Source organism: Schistocerca serialis, chromosome 4, assembly GCF_023864345.2.
Source record: "Schistocerca serialis cubense isolate TAMUIC-IGC-003099 chromosome 4, iqSchSeri2.2, whole genome shotgun sequence".
Taxonomy (NCBI): domain Eukaryota; kingdom Metazoa; phylum Arthropoda; class Insecta; order Orthoptera; family Acrididae; genus Schistocerca; species Schistocerca serialis.
The window spans coordinates 369,572,232-369,597,358 of NC_064641.1; the positions used below are offsets into that span (position 1 = coordinate 369,572,232).

General features: G+C 40.9%; 1 protein-coding gene across 1 annotated transcript in view; it reads left to right on the forward strand.

Moving 5' to 3' along the window:
• LOC126474471 (membrane-bound alkaline phosphatase-like) overlaps positions 1 to 25,127 on the forward strand; it is a 151,972-nt gene that overhangs the window by 16,603 nt on the left and 110,242 nt on the right. The window contains exon 2 of the mRNA XM_050101944.1: positions 2,254 to 2,427. Coding sequence (XP_049957901.1) covers positions 2,254 to 2,427 — 174 coding nt within the window. The remainder of the gene's footprint in view (positions 1 to 2,253; positions 2,428 to 25,127) is intronic.

Here is a 25,127-nt window from a genome sequence, read left to right on the forward strand (position 1 = left end):
CATTGTCAAAAGCATTCTCTAAGTCTACAAATGCTAGAAACATAGGTTTGCCTTTTCTTAATCTTTCTTCTAAGATAAGTTGTAAGGTCAGTATTTCCTCACGTGTTCCAATATTACTACATAATCCAAAGTGGTCTTCCCCGAGGTCGGCCTCTACCAGGTTTTCCATTCGTCTGTAAAGAATTCGCGTTAGTATTTTGCAGCTGTGACTTATTAAACTGATAGTTCGGTAATTTTCACACCTGTAAACACCTGCTTTCTTTGGGATTGGAATTATTATATTCTTCTTGAAGTCTGAGGTTATTTCGCCTGTCTCATACATCTTGCTCACCAAATGGTAGAGTTTTGTCAGGACTGGCTCTCCCAAGGCCGTCAGTAGTTCTAATGGAATGTTGTCTACTCCCGGGGCCTTGTTTCCACTCAGGTCTTTCTGTGCTCTGTCAAACTCTTCACGCAGTATCGTATCTCCCACTCCATTTTCATCTACATCTTCTTCCTTTTCCATAATATTGTCCTCCAGTACATCGTCCTTGTATAGACCCTCTATATACTACTTCCATCTTTCTGCTTTCCCTTCTTTGCTTAGAACTGGGTTTCCATCTGAGCTCTTGATGTTCCTCCAAAGGTCTGTTTAATTTTCCTGTAGGCAGTATCTATCTTACCCCTAGTGAGATAAGCCTCTACATCCTTACAGTTGTCCTCTAGCCTTCCCTGCTTAGCCATTTTGCACTTCCTGTCGATCTCATTTTGAGACATTTGTATTCCTTTACTTCATTTACTGCATTTTTATATTTTCTCCTTTCATCAATTAAATTCAATATTTCTTCTGTTATCAAGGATTTCTACTAGTCCTCGTCTTTTTACCTACTTGATCCTCTGCTGCCTTCACTACTTCATCCCTCAGAGCTACCCATTGTTCTTCTACTGTACTTCTTTCTCCCATTCCTGTCAATTTTTCCCTTATGGTCTCCCTGAAACTCTGTACAACCTCTGGTTTAGGCATTTCATCCAGGTCCCATCTCCTTAAATTCCTACCTTTTTGCAGATTCTTCAGTTTTAATCTACCGTTTATAACCAATAGATTGTGGTCAGAGTCCACATCTGCCCCTGGAAATGTCTTACAATTTAAAACCTGGTTCCGAAATCTCTGCCTTACCATTATATAATCTATCTGATACCTTCTAGTATCTCCAGGATTCTTCCATGTATACAATCTTCTTTTATGATTAAGTTATGGTCTGGCCAAAATTCTACCAGACGTCTTCCTCTTTCATTTCTTACCCCCAATCCATATTCACCTACTACGTTTCCTTCTCTCCCTTTTCCTACTCTCTAATTCCAGTCACCCATGACTTTTAAATTTTCGTCTCCCTTCACTACCTGAATAATTTCTTTTATCTCATCACACATTTCATCAATTTCTTCATTGTATGGAGAGCTAGTTGGCATATAAACTTTTACTACTGTAATAGGCATTGGCTTCCTGTCTATCTTGGCCACAATAATGCGTTCACTATGCTGTTTGCAGTAGCTTACCTTCACTTCGAATTTTTTAATCATTATTAAACCTACTCCTGCATTACCCCTATTTGATTTTGTATTTATGACCCTGTATTCACCTGACCAAAAGTCTTGTTCCTCCTGCCACCCAACTTCACTAATTCCCACTGTATATAACTTTAACCAATAAATTTCCCTTTTTAAATTTTCTAACCTGCCTCCTCGATTAAGGTATCTGACATTCCATGCTCCGATCCGTAGAACGCCAGTTTTCTTTATCCTGATAACGACGTCCTCCTTCGTAGTCCCCGCCCGGAGATCCGAATGGAGGACTATTTTACCTCCGGAATATTTTACCCAAGAGGACGACATCATCATTTAATCACACAGTAAAGCTGCATGCCCTCGGGAAAAATAGCGGGTACCACGCTGAAATAGCAGTAATATATGTATATTACTGCTATTTGAGCCGGTCTGTTCCCTCCAAACCCTATGGGTGGCTCGTTCAACGTTGAGTTTACCAACCCTTTTAAATTTTCAAATCAGGAATTGTAGCAAACATGAGGTGCCCACGGTTTGTCATTGTTTTGATGAGAAATTGCTTGATCACGGCAAACCGTGGACTATTGATGATTTTATGTCTGTATTTGGTATTACTCTAGATCGACCCCACACTTCAGTGATGTCAAGCATACATAACACCAAACAGTTACGGTACAGAATCTAGTGCTGCACCTGTGTGTCCTGCTGCAGACGTACTGCGTGGACTCCCAGGTGGCGGAGAGCGCGTGCAGTGCCACCGCGCTGCTGTGTGGGGTGAAGGGCCGCGCCGGCACGCTGGCTATGGCGCCGTCTGCGCGCCGCGGCGACTGCAGGGCGCAGGGCAACGCGACGCTGCACCTCTCCTCGCTGCTGCGGTGGGCGCAGGTAACACGCCATGCGTCTCTGACGCCTCGCCACGTTGCGCTACGGTAGCTCAAAACTTTTACAACTGCTTTCCCGCAGATGTCATTCCCTACGCGATAAAGCAAGACCACGTATGTTTGACTGTAGACTGTCATCCGAACACTGCTGATGAAAACCTTTAGACCTTGAACTGAGTTGCAGCGTTGAGATACAACGACCCTAACAGACGTGTGTCTTTACGCGCCGCGCTGCCACAAGGCTTCCTGTACTAAGCACTCTGGTATATAGGGCGTTCCATCTGGGACCAATAAACCCTTCTAATCTCAAACATTTGTGCTGGACCGGTTTTAGAAGCAGGGTTTCCTGCTTATCGCGAGCGGTTGCCTTACCATTTGGTTATACATGCACGATTCATGGCCACATTCAAACTTGAATACGTGATCACCCACGCGTCTATAAGCCGTACTCATACATCAATTATGTATATTCCCGTGCAGTGGAGATGCTTGAATTGAAAGTCTCTTGTTCAGTGTCGGTGGGTAAATACCATATAGCAGTGCCTGTGTTGTTCACAAACAAAATGCAATGCTCCTTCGGATAGATGTTGACTCTGAAATTATTGGTATATCTGAACACTTCTTAACTAAGGAGATAATTCAGAGGCTTCCTTTACCAGGACACAGGTCGGCTGGCAGCTTTTCTAGGAGCTCTTTGCGGTGTGGGGGAGTAGCCATGTATGTGAAACACGGTATTCCATTTGAGTGAATTGATGTTTCAAAGTACTGCACTGGCAAGGTGTTTGAATGTTGTGCAGGTGTGGTTAAATTTAGTGGAGCTAAACTTCTTACTGTTTTTATTTATAGATCCCCAGACGCCGATTTCACAACATTTTTGCTAAAGCTAGAGGAGGTTCTTGGTTCACTTTATAGGAAATACAAAAAGTTAGTTATATGTGGTGATTCAATATTGATTGGATAAGTGATTGTGCAAGGAAAAGGATGCTGGTAGACCTCCTTAATTCATATAATCTTATGCAAACGGTATTCTTTCCAACGAGAGTGCAAGGGAACAGTAGAACAACCATAGACAACAGTTTTGTTCATTACTAGAAGGGCATTCTGTTAGCAAAAAGGTGAATGGCCTTTCAGATCATGATGCACAAATTTTAACTCTAAAAGATTTTTGTGCTGCAACACATGTTAAATATAGTTATCAACTTTTTAGGGGAGCTGATCTAGTTGCTGTAGAGACCTTTGTAAACCTTATCAAGGAACAAGAGTGGCAAGATGTTTATAGTGCTGATACAGTAGACGATAAATATATTGCTTTCTTCAAGACTTTTCTCGTGCTCTTTGAAAGTTGCTTTCCGTTAGAACGTACAAAACAGGGTACTAGCACAAACAGGCAGCCTGGGTGGCTGACTAAAGGGATAAGAATATCTTGTAGAACAAAGTGGCAATTATATCAAAACGTTAGAAACAGTCACAATCTAAATGCAGCAGCCCATTACAAACAGTATTGTAAGGTGCTTAAAAAAGTTATTAGAAAGGCAAAAAGTATGTGGAATGCAGATAGAATAGTTAAGTCTCAGGATAAAATTAAAACCATATGGTCAGTCGTAAAGGAAGTGGCTGGTCTGCAGAGACAGGTCGAGGATATAGAATCAGTGCGTAGTGGGAATGTCCGTGTTACTGATAAGTCGCATATATGTACAGTATTTAATAATCATTTCCTGAATATAGCAGGTGACCTAAATAGAAACCTAGTCCCAATAGGGAATCATATAGCGCTCGTAGAAAAAAGTGTTCCGAGACTGTTACCTGAAATGCTTCTCCATGATACTGACAAGAGGGAGATTGAGTTAATAATTAAATCACTAAAGAACAAGAACTCACATGGATATGACGAGGTATCTAGCAGAATGCTGAAGTATTGTTCCATGTATGTTAGCCCAGTACTTAGCCATATCTGTAACTTTTTCTTTAGGAGTGATCGGTTTCCTGACCAATTAAAGTACTCGGTAGTGAAGCCACTTTACAAAACGGGAGACAGGGATAATGTTGACAATTATAGACCTATTCCTATGCCATCGGTGTTTGCTAAAGTTATCGAGAGGGTTGTATATACAAGGTTACTGGAGCATTTAAATTCACATAATTTGCTGTCAAATGTACAGTTTGGTTTTAGAAATGGCTTAACAACTGAAAATGCTATATTCTCTTTTCTCTGTGAGGTTTTGGACGGATTAAATAAAATGTTGCGAGCGTTAAGTGTTTTCTTTGATTTCACGAAGGCTTTTGCCTGTGTTGACCACAACATATTACTGCAGAAGTTGGACCACTATGGAGTAAGGGGAGTAGCTTACAATTGGTTCGCCTCTTACTTTAAGAACAGAAAGCAGAAGGTAATTCTCCGCAATATTGAGAGTGGTAGTGATGTTCAGTCCCAATGGGGCACTGTTAAGTGGGGCGTTCCCCAAGGGTCGGTGCTCGGGCCACTTCAGTTTCTTATTTATATAAATGATATTCCTTCTAGTATTACAGGTGATTCAAAAATATTTCTGTTTGCTGATGACACCAGCTTGGTAGTGAAGGATCTTGTGTGTAATATTGAAACATTATCAAATAATGAAGTTCATGAAATAAGTTCGTGGCTTGTGGAAAATAATTTGATGCTAAATCACAGTAAGACTCAGTTTTTACAGTTTCTAACTCACAATTCAACAAGAACTGATATTTTGATCAGACAGAATGGGCTTATTATAAGCGAGACGGAACAGTTCAAGTTCCTAGGCGTTTGGGTAGGTGGTATGCTGTTGTGGAAAGCCCATATTCAGGGTCTTGTTCAGAAACTAAATGATGCTTTATTTACCATTAGAACAGTATCTGAAATAAGTGACATTTCAGTACGAAAAGTAGTCTACTTCGCATATTTTCATACGATTATGTCACATGGTATTATTTTTTGGGGTAATTCTTCTGATTCAAAAATGGTATTTTTGCTTAAAAACGGGCTGTTCGAGCTATGTGTGGTGTTAAGTTCGAATACCTCTTGTCGACCCCTATTCAATAGTCTGGGAATTTTGACATTGCCGTCGCAGTATATATTTTCTTTAATGTCGTTTGTTGTTAGCAATATTAGCTTATTCCCAAGTGTTAGCAGCTTTCACTCAGTTAATACTAGGCAGAAATCAAATCTGCACGTGGAATGCACTTCCTCGACTCTTGTGCAGAAAGGAGTGCAGTATTCTGCTGCATCCATTTTCAATAAGCTACCACAAGAACTCAAAAATCTTAGCAGTAGTCCAAACACTATTAAGTCCAAACTGAAACGTTTCCTCATGGCTCACTCCTTCTATTCTGTCGAGGAGCTCCAGAAAGATCTAAAAAATTGAGCAAATTCCAGTGTTACATTGTTGATTTTCTTTATTTAAACTTACGACTTGTCGCCTGAATATGTTTCTTATATTTCATTTTGTCTGTTTCTACAATCGTGTTATAATTTCATGTATTGACTCGTTCCGTGACCATGGAGACTTCTCCTTTATGTGGTCCCACGGAACAATAAATAAATAAATAAACATGCCTTGGTGTCCAAAGAAACACCGCATTTATCGGCCGACAGAGGGTAAGCGACTTTCAATTAAAATGTCTCACCTGTACGGGAATGTACGTAATGGATGTATGAGTGCAGGTTGCAGACACATGGCTGATGACATATGAAAGTTGGATCTGGCCGTGAGTTGTCCACGAGTAACCCAAATGGTAAAGCGACCGCCAGCGATAAGCGGGAAATCCGGGTTCCAATCCCGGTTAAGGAAAAATTTTCATCGTCGTCATTCCAATCGAGAGCTGATGGTTGTCCTTATTCGCATTTCCGAATACATTTTATATGTAATATGAAACAAGTGTTCCACGAAGATAGGTTCAGTGAAGCCCAGATTAAAAGGATGTTCGAAGAATTGGATGGTGTAGGAAATCAGAAGAAGATGATAGAAATGGTTTAGTTTTCTGACACTCCTTTTCGCGTTTGTCGGACATCAGTAAAAACATCCTGTCAATGCGTTACCGTCACTAGAATAAATGACTGGCGTTAGGAGTGGACCCTTATTCAATGACAGAGCACATCGGTTTTTAGTGGTGCACAATTTGTTCACTTTCAGAATTATTGTCAAACAAGTACACGAATTTACATAGATTTTGACATGATAATTTCAGGACAGTTGTCAAGATAATGCATTACGTCCTGTATAGCTGTATAGCAGAAATAACACTGTACGCAACAATATCAAATTTAAGTAGAAGGTTCTCTACAAGATTTCTATTTCTTATACACCGTGAAGTTGGCCAGTATTACAAAAAATCGTCCGATTCCGGTTCTAAGTTCGGTACTGTTTAGGATGACAATCAAGTCTACGGAGCATGGTTAGTTTTTGTGACAAGATGAGCAAAAGTTTACTCAAGGCTCCTCGAGTTCGCAGTGGATGCAAGCTGGTGAACCAAAAAAGTTTACACTTCTACCAGCGGCATTTACCTTTTAGCTGCGATGTGCTGTCGGCTGCATGACTGCTCTCGTGCTCTGAAAATCCTATAAAGAGCTAATCAAAATCTTTACTGATTTTATCAGCTGAAACTGTCCTATGTTTCTCGTTAGGTGAGAAAACATGCACTCATCCCTAGTCTGGAAAATATGGTGATATACACGTGCATAGATGGTGCAGTGTGTATACAAAACGCCCTCTTAGTTCTCGCAAGAACAATTAGCTATGAGGCTGTTTCGTTTCTCCGTTATCAGAGCTCAACGACTCTTAAGCTAATTTCTAGCTGAATGTCAGCCAAAATGAACGCAATCCTCACACAAAATTGCTCTCTCGGCGTCACACAGAGCGAGATGCACCCTTTTCTACACTTGATGCTTGTTCAGAGGAGAGTCCCTGAAGTTTCCGGTCTTGTGTCTTTCGTAGCAAACTGTCCCCCACCTGCGTCCTTTAGTACTCCACGTCATGACCTTTTCAGACCAATGAGAGTGTTCCTTTCATCTTGTGGAAACTACCCTTGCCAATCGCAAAGGGCCTATCTATAGCTGCGTCGACATGTCGCCCTTTCTACTCCTTCCCAGTTTATTTCAGCCAGTTGGACATTTTGTGCCTGTTCCTGACGCCTAAAAGTTACATGTATACATCACGAGCATACAACTGGCATTTCACATGATCAACTGCGTCGCTGGTCTGTTTGTATCCATCTGGATATCCCCAAACGCTGTTTTCTAAATAGTTTCTCCATCGAAAGCAGCGCTGTGCGCCTATCTACTCCCCTTGATGTATCGCCCAGCGCGTTCGTTGTCCCTCTCGCCACGGGTCACAAACCCCTTTTAGAAGCATTCCATTGTACTCGGGCCATGACGGTGCAACTTACGTCTGCCCCCAAACTAAAACGTTTCTTCCAGCAACTTGCTTCACCTCTTGCTCATTGACATGCAGGTTTTGGGTTTGATGTGTTAATGCCGACGAATTGAGTGTCTTCTCTTTGCACTATATACTATACAGTTTGATAGGCAAATCTGCTCATTATCGCCGAAGTATGTCAGGTGACATATTCACCTACTTGTTATGATGCATAAAATCTCAACTAAGGTGCGAAATTGATATTCATTCAAGCTGCCACCTTACAAAAATGGTTCAAATGGCTCTGAGCACTTCTGAGGTCATCAGTCCCCTGGAACTTAGAACTACTTAAACCTAACTAACCTAAGGACATCACACACATCCATTCCCGAGGCAGGATTCGAACCTGCGACCGGAGCACTGTTAACATTGCATTTCGTAGTGAACAGTTAAAGGTGCCATAACTCGAAGTTGTAGTCCCGACAGCAAATGTATATGTCAGTGAACGTCCCACGCAGATGGAGACTACAAACAAAGTAAAACTCAGAACGTACTGTCTGATTCTTTACAAAATGTAGGTAAGAATTGTAGGTAACTGTTCAATTCATCTATGTACGAGGGACGTTCAGTACGTAATGCAACACATTTTTTCCCGGCCAGTTCCGCTCGAGATATGCCGTACTTGTGGAAGTGGCCTGTTTGTATGTTGGCAGCGCTATACACTGTGTTAGTATCTTTGACAGCCCTCGGCAAGAAATTCCATGGTTGCACGGACTAGTAGTTAGCGAGTGGATAGGGAAGTGTATGGAAAAATGGTACAAATGACTCTGAGCACTAAGCGACTTAACTTCTGAGGTCATCAGTCGCCTAGAACTTAGAACTAGTTAAACCTAACTAACCTAAGGACATCACACACATCCATGCCTGAGGCAGGATTCGAACCTGCGACCGTAGCGGTCGCTCGGTTCCAGACTGGAGCGCCTAGAACCGCACGGCCACTAAAGTGTATGGACATGATAATCTTAGTGAGGACTGTTTCGGTGGGATATGCAATCTAAAGTGAGACGCAAGGAAATGTATGAGGATGGATTTATGGCTGATAATATTTGAGCAGTGGAATTATTGACAACTATATAATTTTGGGAACTGGATGTCACATGAATAAGGTAATTTTTTCTAAATACATTATTTGCTCTACAACAAATCTCTCTTTTATTAAACATGTGCATCGTAGTAGTTAGAGTTTATTGTAGCTAGAATCTATTCATTTAGCTGGCTGTAGTTGCTACTTGCTGTAGTTGCTCTAATTCATATTACGAAGATATTCTGTGAGGTAAGTGACTTATGGAAAAGAATGGGGTTTCCACTATAGGGATTCGTGGTTGGAATGACTTAAGACAAGTAACAGAGTTGGAGGTACTTTCATATTTCTTTAATTTCATATTTTTTTGGAATGGTATTATTGTTAGGATTTCTTTTGTGTTAATTATTGGAAGACATGTTGTCAACGTACAGCAGTCACATTGCGTTGGGCTTGTTTATTGTGGGTAATAAACGAAGAGGTTAAGTTTGAGTTGTCTTTGTCAATGTCAGTATTAAATAAAAAAAATTAAAGCGGTTAGCTTCACATGCTGTTGGACATCGAGGAATATTCTCGCTTGAGCTCCTATAGTTTCACTAAATTCCTATAGCTGGCAGCGCTATACGTGGTTTTCAAAACGGCGTTTTTAACGGGCGTGAGTTCCAGGCATACGGCAGTCATTTTCTTTTGGCGGAAAACCTAAGCATCGCAGATATTTATGGGTGTTTGTAAAATGTCTGCGGAGACCTGGCAATAAACAAAAGCACGGTGAGTCGTTAGGCGAAAAAAGCATCTGGAATTAGCGTAACGAGGTCGTGCAAACGTTTCCGATCGTCCCCGCGCCATCCGCTTTTTTACAGCTATGACTCCTGGAATGTTGGAACGTGCGGACACTCTCATTCCAGATCACCGACAGGTCACAATCATACACCTCGCTGCACAACTGGACGTCTCTGTTGGTAATGCCAACACACTCGTCCATATATTGGAATACACAAGGGCGTGTGCCCGTTGGGTGCCTCGCCGCCTGACGGGAGACCGTACAGAGCCGTCAGTGCGGTCTCATCGCTTCGAACCGGAAACAAACCGGGAACCCATGGAGTGATGCTACACTACCTCTCCTCTGGGAGCAAAGTTCAAAGCAGCAACCTCAGCCGCTAAAGTCATACCGAAGGTCACCTATGACACTGAAGTCGCTAGTCTGTCTGATGATCTTCCTCATGGGGCAACTATCAGTTCTAAAATGTTTTGTGCCGTTGTTGTTGTTGTTGTTGTTCTTGTGGTCTTCAGTTAAGGGATTGTTCTGATGCATCGCTCCATGCTACTCTATCCTGTGCAAGCTTGTTCATCTCTCAGTACCTACAGCAAACTACATCCTTCTGAATCTGCTTAGTGTATTGATCTCTTAGTCTCCTTCTACGATTTTTACCCTCCACGCTGCCCTCCAATACTAAATTGGTGATCCCTCGATGTCTCAGAACTTGTCCTACCAACCGATCCCTTCTTCTAGTCAAGTTGTGCCACAAACCTCTCTTCTCCCCAATCCTATTCAACACCTCCTCATTAGTTATGTGATCTACCCATCTAATCATCAGTATTCTTCTGTAGCACCACATTTCGAAAGCTTCTATCCTCTTCATGTCTAAACTATTTATCGTCCATGTTTCACTTCTATAGATGGCTGCACTCCATACAAACACTTTCAGACATTACTTTCTAACACTTAAATTATACTCGATGTTAGCAAATTTCTCTGCTTCAGGAAAGTTTTCCTTGCCATTGCCAGTTTACATTTTATGTCCTCTCTACTTCGACCATCATCAATTATTTTGCTCCCCAAATAGGAAAACTCATCTACTACTTTAAGTGTCTCATTTCCTATTCTAATTCCCTCAGCATCACCAGATTTGATTCGACTACATTTCATTATCCTCGTTTTGCTTTTGTTCATGTTCATCCTATATCCTCCTTTCAAGACACTGTCCATTCCGTTCAACTGCTCTTCCAGGTCTTTTGCTCTCTCTGCCAGGTTTGCTGTGTCATCGGCAAACTTCGAAGTTTTTATTTCTTCTCCGTGGATTTTAATTCTCACTCGGAATTGTTCTTCTGTTTCCTTTACTGCTTGCTCAGCATACAGATTGAGTAATATCTGGAATAGGCTACAACCCTGTCTCACTCCCTGTCTCCATCACTACTTTCCTTTCTTGCCCCTCGACCCTCATAACAGACATCTGGTTTCTGTACAAACTGTAAATAGCCTTTCGCTCCCTGTATTTTACCCCTGCCACCTCTAGAAGTTGAAAGAGAGTATTCCAGTCAGCATTGTCAAAAGATTTCTCTAAGTCTACAAATGCGATAAACTTATGTTTGCCTTTCCATAACCTGTCTTCTAAGGTAAGTAGTAGGATCAGTATTGCCCAACGTGTTCTAACATTTCTACGGAGTCCAAACTGATCTTCCCCGAAGTCGGCTTCTCCCAGTTTTTCCATTCATTAGTACGTTGCAGCCGTGACTTATTAAACTGATAGTTCGGTAATTTTCACATCTGTCAACACCTGCTTTCTCTGGGATTGGAATTATTGTATTCTTCTTGAAGTCTGAGGGTATTTTCCTTGTCTCATACATCTTGCTCACCAGATGGTAGAGTTTTGTCAGGGCTGGCTCTCCTAAGGCTATCAGTAGCTCTAATGGAATATTGTCTACTCCTGGGGCCTTGTTTCGACTTTGGTCTTTCTGTCAAATTCTTCAGGCAGTATCATATCTCGCATTTCATCTTCATCTACGTCCTCTTCCATTTCCATAATATTGTCCTTAAGTACATAGCCCTGGTATAGACACTGTTATACACCTTCCATCTTTCTGTTTTCCCTTCTTTGCTTAGAACGGGGTTTCCATCGTAGCTCTTGATATTCATACAAGTGGTTCTCTTTTCTCGAAAGGTATCTTTAATTTTCCTGTAGGCGGTATCTATATTACCTCTAGTGATATATGCCTCCACATCCTTACATTTGTCCTCTATGCATCCCTTCAGAGCCATTTTGCACTTTCTGTCGAGCTCATTTTTGAGACGTTTGTGTTACTTATTGCCTCCTTCATTTACTGTTATTTTATATTTTCTCCTTTCAACAATTAAATTCAATATATCTTCTGTTACCCAAAGATTTCTACTATCCCTCGTCCTTTTACCTACTTGATCCTCTTCTGCCTTCACTACTTCATCTCTCAAAGCTACCCATTCTTTTTCTACAGTATTTCATTCCCCCGTTCTTGTCAATCGTTCCCTAATGCTCACTCTGAAACTCTCTACAACCTCTGGTTCTATCAGTTTATCCAGGTCCTATCTCCTTAAATTCCCCCCTTTTTTGCAGTTTCTTCACCTTTAATCTATAGTTCATAACCAATATATTGTGGTCAGAGTCCACTTCTGCCCATGGAAATGTGTTACAATTTAAAACTTTGTTCCTAAATCTCTGTCTGACCACTATACAATCTATTTTAAAACTTCCAGTGTCTGCAGGCCTCTTTCGGGTATACAACTTTCTTTCATGATTCTTGAACCTAGTGTTAGCTAAGATTGAGTTACGCTCTGTGCAAAATTCTACCAGGTGGCTTCGTCTTTCATTCCTTACCGCAATCCATATTCACCTACTACTTTTCCTTCTCTTTCTTTTCCATCTATCAAATTCCAGTCATCTTCAGCGTGTTCGTCGTCGCAAATATGCAAACGAAGTATTCCCTCTTTGTGAAAACTTAAGACGTCACACAAGTCTGCACATCCGAGAGGAACTTATGAAACTTCATTTTACTTTTCTACTTCGTCCGCACTACAGCACAGAAAAATTTTGGAAACTTGTGGGAAGGTCTTATGGGACCAAACTGCTGAGGTCATTGGTCCCTAAGCTTGCACACTACTTAATCCAGCTTCAAGTAACTTACGCTAAGGACGACACACACACACCCACCACCCATGCCTGAGTGAGGACTCGAACCTCCGATCCGACCGGGGGGAGGGGGGGGGGGGAGCAGTCGCGTAGACCGTCAGAAGACGCTTCAGGACGCGCGGCTACAGCCCCCGTCTTGCACATTCCGACATTGGTCTGTTTGGCCCAATGAAAGATGCATTCCGCGGCAAGCATTACGTGGATGATTTAGAAGGTACTGATGCATCAAGACGGTGGCTCCGACGTCGACCACGAGAGTGGTACATTAAGGGGACTGTGGACCGTACCAGTAAGGTGGTGTAAGGCAAATTGAAGAAACGACTTCAGCGTGTTCGTCGTCGCAAAAATGCAAACGAAGTATTCCCTCTTCGTGAAAACTTAAGACGTCACACAAGTCTGCACATCCGAGAGGAGCTTACGAAACTTCATTTTACTTTTCTACTTCGTCGCATTACGTGGATGATTTAGAAGGTACTGATGCATCAAGACGTCGACCACGAGAACGGAGATTATGTTGAAAAATAAGGCTTCGTAGCCGAAAGCGTGGGAGTAATATGGTGTGTTGGAATCCTGAGTAAAAATAACCGATTTCAGAAAACAGTGTGTTGCATTACTTATTGAACGCCCCTCGTAGTGTGAACTAGCCTGGACATTGAAATTAACGGCATCTTGTCTACTTCGACAATCATGCAAATACTGCGTGTGTTTCACGCGACATATAGCGTGCACAGAAAACATCGATTAGTTCCTCGTTACAGACACAATGTTTCGTTTTCCAGTTTTGTATAATGTTTATTCCTCAGTCCCAGCTGCACATTTTTACGGTATGACTGATTTGGATTTCCTCGGGTCATCTTCAGATCCAGAAAAAGTAAAACTCAATATGTACACTCCAATGTTTTGCAAAAAGTAGGTAATGATCGGACATTACTGTTGAATTTGCCAATGTAGTTGCGTTAGCAATACGTCGGAACTACGCTTTAGAATTCTTTGGTTTACCACTGTGGTCTATGTTTCCATTGAGTGACTGGTGGAGGGAAGGAGAGGGCACGGAAAGTGGAACGGGAAGGGAAACCGGAAAAAGTGAAGGGAGGAGGACTGGAAGAAGGGAAAGAAGGCAGGGTCGTAGAGTATGTTGGATGTCATTAGCATAACGGAATTACATCCGGTAAAACATTATTGCAACTTGCGTAACAACAGAAATTTGAAATCTTTAGTTTTAAAAAGCAGAATTATTTAAAAGTTATTGTTATGATGTTAAGAGTGTAGAACAATGGTACTGCAAATTGTGAAAGGTTTAAAGCAGTAAAACTGTGAAATAGTAATTGTGTCAAGTAACCACAACTGAACTGTCTTAAATGCTTCCAAGGTGTAATACTTTGAAGGTATAAAACTACAAAAGTGATGAACCAGTACAATTATTGAAGCGAATGTCTGTGAAACAACAGATAACAGGATGTGGCAGTTAGGTTAACTGCATGTGATTCTGCTTGGTGACGTTCGACGCCTATGTTTCAGTGAGCATGGAAGCCAGTCGCCACGCCGGCTTGGTGAGAGGGTCGAACCACCACCGTTGTCCCTTCTTGGTTCAAATAAGGGCGTTGAGCCGAAGTGGGCGACTGGAAGAGACCTCGGAGTTCCTACAAAACTGGCTTTAAGTAAAACTGTTCTGCTGATTTAACATGTTGTCAGGCTCTTGTAAACGATGTGCAACAACCTTAATTTCATCCAACAGTGTCAGGAGATGCTCCCAATGTTCACTGTATAGTTCTTCCAAATGCGTATCAATGGTTCCAACAGAGTGCTTCGATGTCAGAAGATGTTCACCAAACGGTATTTTATTATTGTGTACTAAAGCGTGCTTTTTGAAACGTACTTCAAACATGCTATCTGTGTGACCTACGTAAGCATTTGTACTGTTTCCACACTTTATTTTACGCAGACTTGTTGCCGCGAATTTGAAGCTTTATTATTCACGCAATGCATCGATTTGAAGAGAAGAATGTTATTCGTGTTAAGCCCTATAAGCAAACTGATACTGCGAAACAGTCTAGAAATTGCTTGTGACACTAGTCCTTTTTAATTAATGGGCATTTGGACGATTTTCTTGCTTTCCTCTTTAGCTGATAGCTTACTGCCACTGATTTTGGGTTGCTATTGTTGTATTTTATTTTTATGTAGCGTAATTGTCATTGTTGAAACAGGATACCATTTGCTTACTGCAACTCATTTTATAATAGCAATTTCTTTGTCCTTTTCTTCCTCGCTTAGTAGCAGTTTTAATAATTTATTAATCTCAGTAGAAAGTCTACCACTATGCAAGGACTTTGAATCAATAATAATGTTTGTACAAGGACGTTTTCTGGGCACGATGAAACAGTGTTTGTCCGCCTCTGTTGCATCCGTAACATCCAGATAATTAATCGCTTCGTCAGCTGTAAATCTAATTACTGCGTGAATTACAGCCGATCTGTGCACTGCGTCATTAACATCACTTTGATCTCCTATAATTAACAAATTGGCAACTTCCACATTGCGCTAACAGCACAGGATTCTGCTGCATATTGCCGACTTCCTTTTGAAAAATCAGTGCACCAAGTGATTAAGGAAAATTGCAGCAAAATGCGGATAGGGAATTTCCCATGGCTAGCCTTTCGGGCAAGGTAGTGCAAGACTTGGTATAACGATGAATATCAACAGCGACAGCACCTACTGAAGACAGTTGGTGCAGATCGGCAGCAGACACAGCGAGATGCATTTTATGAGCAAATCGGGCTCCAGCAAGGAAGGGGCAAGAGAAGGTTTATTTTTTTTTTTTCTGTCGCTGTGATGCATGTATAGGAAGTATCGTTAAACCAAATATTGCTCTAGATTAATTTTGCGCCTGTACTGATCTAATAGGCTCGAAATATTCCACTTCAATAAAACATTTTATTTTTAATGAAGAAACAATAGACGTTTTCTATTGACTGGACGACACATTAAACGAGAGACGGTCACTGACTGGTTGAGCTGACGATATCTACACCATGGCTATACGAAATAGCAAACTTCTGGCCAAACACCAGAGGAAATACACTTTATCACTCCTAGGAGATACAGCAGGTCTGTAAGTAGATACAGAACAACAACAGCAGCACACCCTAATCTTATGTGACTAAAGTCTTCCAACACGGAAGGCCTCCATGTCCTTGGCTTCGGGTAGCTTCTATTATTAATACAGTAAAATTATTTTGTTGTTTATTACTAAGCTTCGTGCAGTGAATCCACTTAACCTTGCGATATACGCGGAATTTCACAAACTACTCTAATAGTAACCATTCATAAAGATGCCAGAGGCGACCTTCCGGTGACTAACATAACGGGGTACAACTTAAGAGCCTAAGTCTGCCTTTTTACGACTGACAAGCGTCTTTGACTAGTAAAACGGCTTGCCTCCTGGGTTACAGTCTAGCCCTATTTAAATTATGAATAATATTCTTCAGCAATGGCGGCCGTGAAATTCTGACATAAGAAGTCACTCTCATTCTGCCAACGGCCGTGTCAAAGAGGGCGAAGGAACGCGCGAAGTTCAAGGGACTCCCCTCGCCCTTGGAGAGGAACACTGTCACTAAGACGCGGCATAATCATTAGCGATCAACAACATGAGGACGCAGAAGGCAACAGAAAACACTGCATTAAAGACACGTAATGACTATCCACAGGATGTGTGGCCTGTAATTGAAATAGTGTCATGGTGAACTCTTCATTGGTTAAAGATTCCTGACTAATCTTCCATTCGGATCTCCAGAAACGGACTGCCAAGGGGGAAGTGACCTAGAGAAAAGGATTAAACAACCAACGAAAGGATAATGTTCTACGAGTCGGGGCGTGGACTGTCAGAAGTTTAAATGTGATAGGACAGCGAGACAATCTGGAAAGGAGAAAGGTGAGATTTATTCTACGTATAGTGGTCGTCAGTGAAGTGAAACGGAAAGAAGACAAGGATTTCTGGTCAGAAAAGTATGGGGTAATATCAACAGCAGCATAAAATAGTATAACGGGAGTGGATTCATTATGTATAGAAAAGTGGGACACACAGTGAGTTACTGTGAACAGTTCAGTGACAGGGTTGTTCTCATCTTAAGCCACAGCAAACCAACACCGACAACAATAGTACAGGTATATACGCCGACGTCACAAGCCGAAGGCTAAGAGATAGCGAAAGTATATGAAAATATGGAACGGATAATGCAGTTGTAGGAAAGGGAATTACTGGAGAATATGAGCTTGGTAGTGGCAACGAGAGAAGAGAAAGATTAGTTGAGTTCCGCAACAGATATCAGCGAGTAATAGCTAACACTCGGCTATTTACTATATTATGTAATATGATTTCATGTCAAGGACTAAGTCCATCTGTACATAAATGATACTTTTAGTGCAGTTTGTGGTACACCTATGGATCAGTATTCCAACCGATAAGCACTCTAACACCGTCATGCAAGTAAATACATCCCATTCGTGATGTACTGGAAACTTATTTCAGTAAGTGGAGAGGAAATAGGAAGTTGTTTTCATTGTTCTGTAAGTTCCATCTTGAAAGTTTCAACAACTTAATCATATATGAAGAAGTCTAGCAGGTGCCGAAACCGGCAGTGTGAACATGGTAGTTTTTAAGCGATTTTGGTCGTGAGAAACTGTTCTATAAAACATTTAAAAGATCGCACAGTTCCATTTGGAGGTATTTCAAATTTGAGAAAGCTTTTTGTAAATGATGATCATGAGCCTAATTGACATTACTTACCGTTTAAAGAGAAAAATGATGATACCACTAAAGAAGATCGGCCAAACAGATATGAATTAACAGTCGACAACAAACAGTTGTGTTTAGTTCAAGACGGAATGCTCGATATGTAATTGTTTGTATTTAATGTAAAAAAAAAATTATAATACTGCACGTGTCACAAATAACCATTATGTTACGTAATGTTATTTTATTGTATTTACCTAAAAGATGTAACTTATACCCCACCTCTGTAATAAACAAAACTTCATCATTAATGAAACTGGGTGCTAGTTTCTCTATTGTTTCTCTCAAGTTGACGTTCCATCTTCAAGCATGTACGCGTTATTGCGTTACAGCTTTGCGCAAAGATAAAAACTTTGTTCGTAGGATTGTCAAAATTCTAACACTGTAATTTATATACACCTGTAAATGATTAGAAGACACTGTCAAACCAAATACATTAGTAAAGGCATTCGAATTTCTTCGAATGGTATATTAACAACATAACTTAAGTAGTAAGCTGTAAATCCCACGCCGGCCAGAGTGGCCGAGCGATTCTAGGCGCTACAGTCTGGAACCGCGCGACCGCTACGGTCGCAGGTTCGAATCCTGCCTCGGGCATGGATGTGTGTGATGTCCTTAGGTTAGTTAGGTTTAAGTATTTCTAAGTTCTAGGGGACTGATGACCTCTGCAGTTAAGTCCCATAGTGCTCAGAGCCATATTTTTGGAAACCCCACACATAGACCATTGGCAGAAAGATAATGATTTAGTTTAGTTAATGTCGGCTTGAGCCTTCTTTGACAGTAATGTATTGACTAGCGCTACGGATGAGACACGCTACCGAACATTTGCAATAACTTTTCGCACTGAGATTGTGCAGTATTCCTTATACTCGGCGGAGCTTTAGCACACGAATGCATGAGCTATTCAGCGAGTCATAACACGTGTTACGTGAAACTGACTCAGTACAAATACAGTGGATGCATTATTAGCCGGCCGCGGTGACCGTGCGGTTCTAGACGCTTCAGTCCGGAACCGCGAGACTGCTACGGTCGCAGGTTCGAATCCTGCCTCGGGCATGGATGTGTGTGATGTCTACAGGTTAGTTAGGTTTAGGTAGTTCTAAGTTCTAGGGGACTGATGACATCAGCTGCTAAGTCCCATAGTGCTCAGATCCATTTGAACCATTTGATGCATTATTTGTGAGGGCTCTACTGAAAGAAAATTCTGAAAAAATGTCCTGGGATGGCTTTCTTTTTTCCATTAGCCTTCTGACTGGTTAGATGCGGCCCGCCACAAATTACTCTCTTGCGTTAACCATTTTATATCAGAATGTGTTAGTTAGGTTTAGGTAGTTCTAAGTTCTAGGGGACTGATGACATCAGATGTTAAGTCCCATAGTGCTCAGAGCCATTTGAACCATTTGATGCATTATTTGTGAGGGCTCTACTGAAAGAAAGTTCTAAAAAAATGTCCTGGGATGGCTTTCTTTTTTCCATTAGCCTTCTGATTGGTTAGATGCGGCCCGCCACAAATTACTCTCTTGTGATAACCATTTTATATCAGAATAGCGCTTGCACCCTACGTCCTCCGGTATTTGTTGGGCATATTCCAATATACGTATCCCCTGCTTCTTTCACCATCTGAAACTATCTCTGGTGCCATTGAAGCTAACCTCTGATGTCTTAACCCTTTCAGGGGGAGTGGTTCCGTTTGAAACCACCTAAAATTTTCTCATTTTGTGGCAAAAGGGCAGTAGCTACATTTGGGGACACCATTTAACAGCCTAGTTGGTGCTGCCCTCTAGCGGCTGTCACTGGAACCGCTTCAAAATCTGCAAATATTATCAAGTAGTGAGACGACTTGGATAGCCATTTTTGTACGCTGTGTGCGAACGTCTTTGTTCTCAAATTGTGACTGTATTCTTCTGTATTAGGTAACTTTTATGCATGTATTAAATGCAGAATACTGTTCTGTTTACATTAATACTATATGTACTGCAATAATAACCAAAAGCAATGGATTTATTTCCGTGAATGTTGTGGTGGTTCCATCTGAAACCACTGCTCCTGTAACGGCAGCATTAGTAGGTGTGACGAATTTTTTTTTTCCAGTTTCACGTAATGTATTCTCACAGACTAAAGGATGAGGAAATTCTGGAGTGCCTTTTCGCAGATATTCCTTTAGATCCCGACTCACAGACTGACACTAGCAATGACAGTGAAAGTGATGTGCTAGCTGAAGACAGTGATCTGGATTTGCGAATGAAAACACCTGTTTTATCGCAAATTATTTCGGAAAGTGAGAGTGAGGACCATTTTGACAATGACAGTGATGATTGTTTCAGCCCGAATGACGATTTGCCACTGTCTTCCATTGCGAATTTTTCATGGGGAAAGGACGTCAGTGCAATGAACTTTGCCGCCAATTTTTCAGAGGAAGCTGGTGTACGAGGAAAACTTAAAAGACTGAAAGACTTACTAGTGGCCAACTCCTTCTACACCATTGACGAATTTTTTTAATAGATATAAATGATGTATTGTATATATTCATACTATTAGTATTGTTATTTCAGCCTAAAAAAAAAAAAAAAAAAAAAATTGACATGTTCCACATCCACGAGGATCTCCTCAGCACGGATCTATGGAACGAAAAACTATTCTAATCTAATCTAATCTCAAAGTTAAGGTATGCAACCAGTAGATTTTTTTGTGTCTGTTTTGTGACACTATGTTCGAACACATCGTTTTCCAGTCTAACCTGTACGCAACACAGAATGATGGTAATTTCAGGCCTCTTTCTAAAGCAGAACTAAAAGTTTTTTTGGCTATAAACATTCTAATGGGAATCAACAAACCTCTTTATTATCGTTATTGCTGGTCATCCCATAAGGAACTTCGAGATGAGCACATTTCCTCACTAATGTCGGTAAAAAGGTTCAGCTGGATTTTGACACATATTCATATCAATGACAACGCTGTTATGCCTTCAAAGGAGAGCAGAAATTATGACAAATTATATAAAATCCGTCCACTAATCAGTCAGATACTGATAAACTTCAAAGAATTTTATACACCTACTAAGGAGCAAGCTATAGATGAATGCAAGGTGAAGTTCAAAGGACAAATCGCATTCAGACAATATAAGCCCCAAAAGCCAATCAAGAGGGGATACAAAACCTGGGTCAGAGCTGATAAGCTTGGATATATTTGTGATTTTCAGATATATACTGGAAAAGTTGAGGGCATAGTGGAAAAATCCTTAGGAGAGAGTGTTTTGAGAGATATGTGTAAAGGCTTGAAAGGAAAGGGATACCACATATACTTTGACAATTTTTTTACCAGTGTCTCACTTTTTCAGAAGCTAAAAGGTGACGGACTTTTTGCCTGTGGAACAATTAGATCACACAGAAAAGGACTTCCTACGCTAAAACAGACAAAGAGTTGCAAAGAGGAGAGTTTGACTGGTCAGTTCATTCTGATGGCATTGCCAGCATCAAATGGAAAGACAAACGTGTAGTCATGTTGCTGTCTACAATTGATTCGCCTGTGTGTGTTGAAGAAGTCAGCCGTAAAGAAAAGGATGGAAAAATCACAAAGATACCTTGCCCAATAACAATTAAATCATATAATACAAATATGGGATGTGTCGACAAGGCAGTTATGATGAACAGTTTTTATGCAATAGACAGGAAATCGCGAAGGTGGTGGCTAAGATTATTTTGCTATATAGTTGATATTTCTATTGGAAATACATTTATTCTGTTTCGATTATGTAATCCAACAGTGAAGCAAGTGCTAAAGGATTTTAGAAGACGTGTTGCCACAGACCTGGTAGGCAGTAATGTCTTCAAAGATAGTCCTGACCATCCCAGTACACCGTCAGAACCATCTGCAAAAAAATTCAAAACTGTTGTTGCCCATGAGAAACGTGTATCGGAAGCAAAACATTTGCCAAAACATGGAACCTCAAGGCGCTGTGTGCAGTGCAGCACAAAGAAAGAACCCCACAGAAACAGATGGACATGAAATCACTGCCAGGCAGCCTTATGCTTATCTGCAGAAAGGAATTGCTTTTTACTGTATCTTCAAAAGTGATGACATTTAGCGGGCAGTGGCTCCATTTGAAACCACCCTGTATGTGTTCAGTTTATGTGTATTTCATTTAATTTTTACACTTTTCTATCTCACTGTATGAAAATTAATAGAATAAAAACAAGGAAAAATTAAAAATTATTAATTTTTTTTATTGTGCCTCTGAAAGGGTTAATGCACATTCAATCATCCTGTTCCTTCTTCATACCAGTGTTTGCCACACTTTCCTTTCTTTATCTGCTCTGTAGAGAAATTTGTCATTCCTTATAAGTCCTTACTCTGACGATCTTTTTTACAAATCAAAAGTCCATTTATTGTCTATTCTTGGTTACGCACCCGCATAAATCATATATGAACGTCTGAGTCAAAATCCTAACTTCTTGCATCTTCGGTGCCGATGACACTTGCAAATTTTGTAATGAAGTTACTGTTGTTTTTAATACAACTCCATATTCCCTAGCCAAGCTTGGTTCACTAGAACTTTTTTTCGCCTGATCTAGCTTTTTAAGGTTATCGGAAACATTAAGAGCTACACGTCTAAATTTAGACGCCATTTCGAACGACACTCTCTGTGATAAACGAAGGTTCAGGCGTCAATAAACACCAGCGAGAATGACAGATAGCAGAGAGGGGAAACTACCTAACCGAGGCCCAGCGGCAGCGGGAATTGTACAAGATCCGAGCACAAATTTGAATTTTCGATTGGAAGGCTTTCCGTTAGCCGATGTTTCAGATGTGGTTACTAGGGTAATCTATGCTCTAAGTCTACTGTAACATACGACTAGACGAAATACGTTTTTACATTTTACATTGCTCATTACCAATATAACGTCCTGAATGTGGATTTGGAAACACGGTTTTATGTCTGCAGTCATTGTTTATAAATTTACCAAAAATTATTTACCGAATCAATAGATAACTGATAGAGATTAAAATATTACTCATCGAATACAAGCTCAGTTTCTTAGATCATTCGGTCCAGCAGTCAAATACGGAAATGCAGACACAGTCCTTGTCATCCCTGAGTGATAGGGTGCTGAAATGAAGCTGCTTTATGTAACAGCTTGTTAGAGGTTTAAAGCACACTCGCCCTTATACTCAACAATGTGGTGTGAGTGGGATATGTGATATTTAGGCGACCGGTCTACACGACGGGAGGCCCTAGCCACACGATATTTCATTTCATTATAAGCTCACGTAAAGCACAAATGTGGAAGTTACCAAATCTGACTGAGAAATTAGGAGCTGTACAGGTGTACTGGACATTAGTCACGTTCATATTCTATTAAGGTGGCATAATTGTCACGCACTTTACAAGCTCTTAGCAATCTCATTTCATCATCTGTGAATGTATTTTGGTAACCAGTCTTAAGATTCCCGTATGCGATCAGACCTGTTCGTGAAATTCGCTCTTCGCTAGCCACGGATCAGTCAGACAAGTCCGTACAATTACCAACAAACTTTCTCAGTTTAACCTCACTTTTCAAGAAGACGCTATTTCTGTACGCTTTTTTTTTTGGCACTAGTGGGAATGGTTAAAAATGCAAATAAATCATTTTTAACATTAACTATGGCACGGTGTTTGAAGACGAATATGAGAACGAGGCACTGCTCCAGGGCATGGTTTGAAATGAAAGAGAAGTATACAGATAAAAAGCTGTTACAGGAATTGTTACACTCGGGACCTCATGATTGCATCAGCTTTCGGCGAACAGACAGTGAAACACACAAATTCAACAAGTTATTAAATACTTGTTTCGAGTCACCTTGCCTTCACGTCGAGAAGGAAGAGAAATATGCGAAGCTTTATTCTCCTCTACTTGGTCCCCTAATGACAGTCAATTAAAACGCCTCAACGTGGGGACATAAAGCCTACATCGTCCGCGGTAGAACCAGAGAACTTAGAATTTTTGTATTTTATTGCACTCTTGCTAATGTTGTGCATTGAATATTATTTTCTTCTTCACCTCTTCCTGCTCCACCGTTTAGATAACTCCACTGATATTTTGTTTTTATGCTTGATCATCGTTTTCATAGTTGTGGAGACTCACGATACAGTGAGATAAATAGTAATAAAATTACATATCACTGAACGTCCGCGGCCAAATGTCGACGCAAACAACGTCTGTCATCTTTTCATACCTTCTGTCAACCAAAATTTCTAGCAAACATGTGAAACAAGCTCCGTGTTTGACGAACAACACCCTAACTATCAAACCCGTACATTTGGTGCCTGAGAATACAAACTGGAAATGTGTTCAGATAAGAAAACTCGGTGAGAAGAGGACGAGGAACTCTGATGAATGACTGACACTGAAAAACAAACTAGGATAGGAAACTACTCTCGAATCCTACGAGACACCAACACATTGACTACGTTGTGCATTCCTGCATGTACCCTTGCAGTTAAGTGCCACGAAAAACTATGTCCCGTCTCGGGGTAGAATAACACAGGTCCAGCGTCTGAGGCAAAACCGACTTCAGAATCTCTAGCAGCACCTCTGTTCCTTCCAGAAGCTTCTTCTACAGTCGATCACGTAGGCTCCTGCTTCCTTGCGCCACTGGTGACGTTAGGTTGCCATTCTACATGAACACATGCTGCAACGTTACAGTTCTAACTGCTCATTTCTAGTATCTCACGCGGCTCATTCACAACAAAGTGACTCACGAATAAAAGTACATTACAAGACCATTTGGTTTAAATGTCGTAAACCATTAAACTGTATTGAGAAACCCCTGTTGATTCTTGCTCAGATATACCTTGATAAGTTTTGTGTACATAGTTCCGCGTAGTCAGCGCGTACACAACTTTCCCACTAGAGCGCGCCCCGCTAAGCACAACAGTGCAGGCGCAGCGCTCGTCCACACTACTAGATGGCGCTGTCTTAGAGACGGACCAAATTCTGCTTCCGCTGATCCGCGTATTAATATGTAACGCAGCCAATGAGATCTCTGCTAACGTAGGACCTTTTCTCCTCGCGGATGACACTCGCGCAGTGATACCTGAACGCCCGAGGTATTATAACGAGTGTACAGATTAATCAGTCTGCACCAGTCTGTAACAGTGTGCATTATACTGCATTAGTCTATAGTCAAGTTTCAGTCTGCGCCTAAGAAGATTACCATATTCCTGTACATAGCCATGAAGATAAATGAACAGATACTTTGTCAAGTATCAGAGATATGTGAGAATAGGATTAACGTACCAAGACCAAAGGAACTTCAGATTGTCAATTGTAAATAGCATCCAGAATCAAGTTACGTAATGTCTATATTTTTTATTATTTTAATAAATGAGTGTGAAAATTAATAAAGTTCTGTTTAAAGTTGGTCACCGTCAATCTGCTACTTTAAGTGTGCAAGTGGCATTTCTATCGTCTGACCTAACGGCAGAAGATAAACACGCCACAATAAGACCACGAGACATATTGCTGACTCTCGCCCACTTCGCTAGAG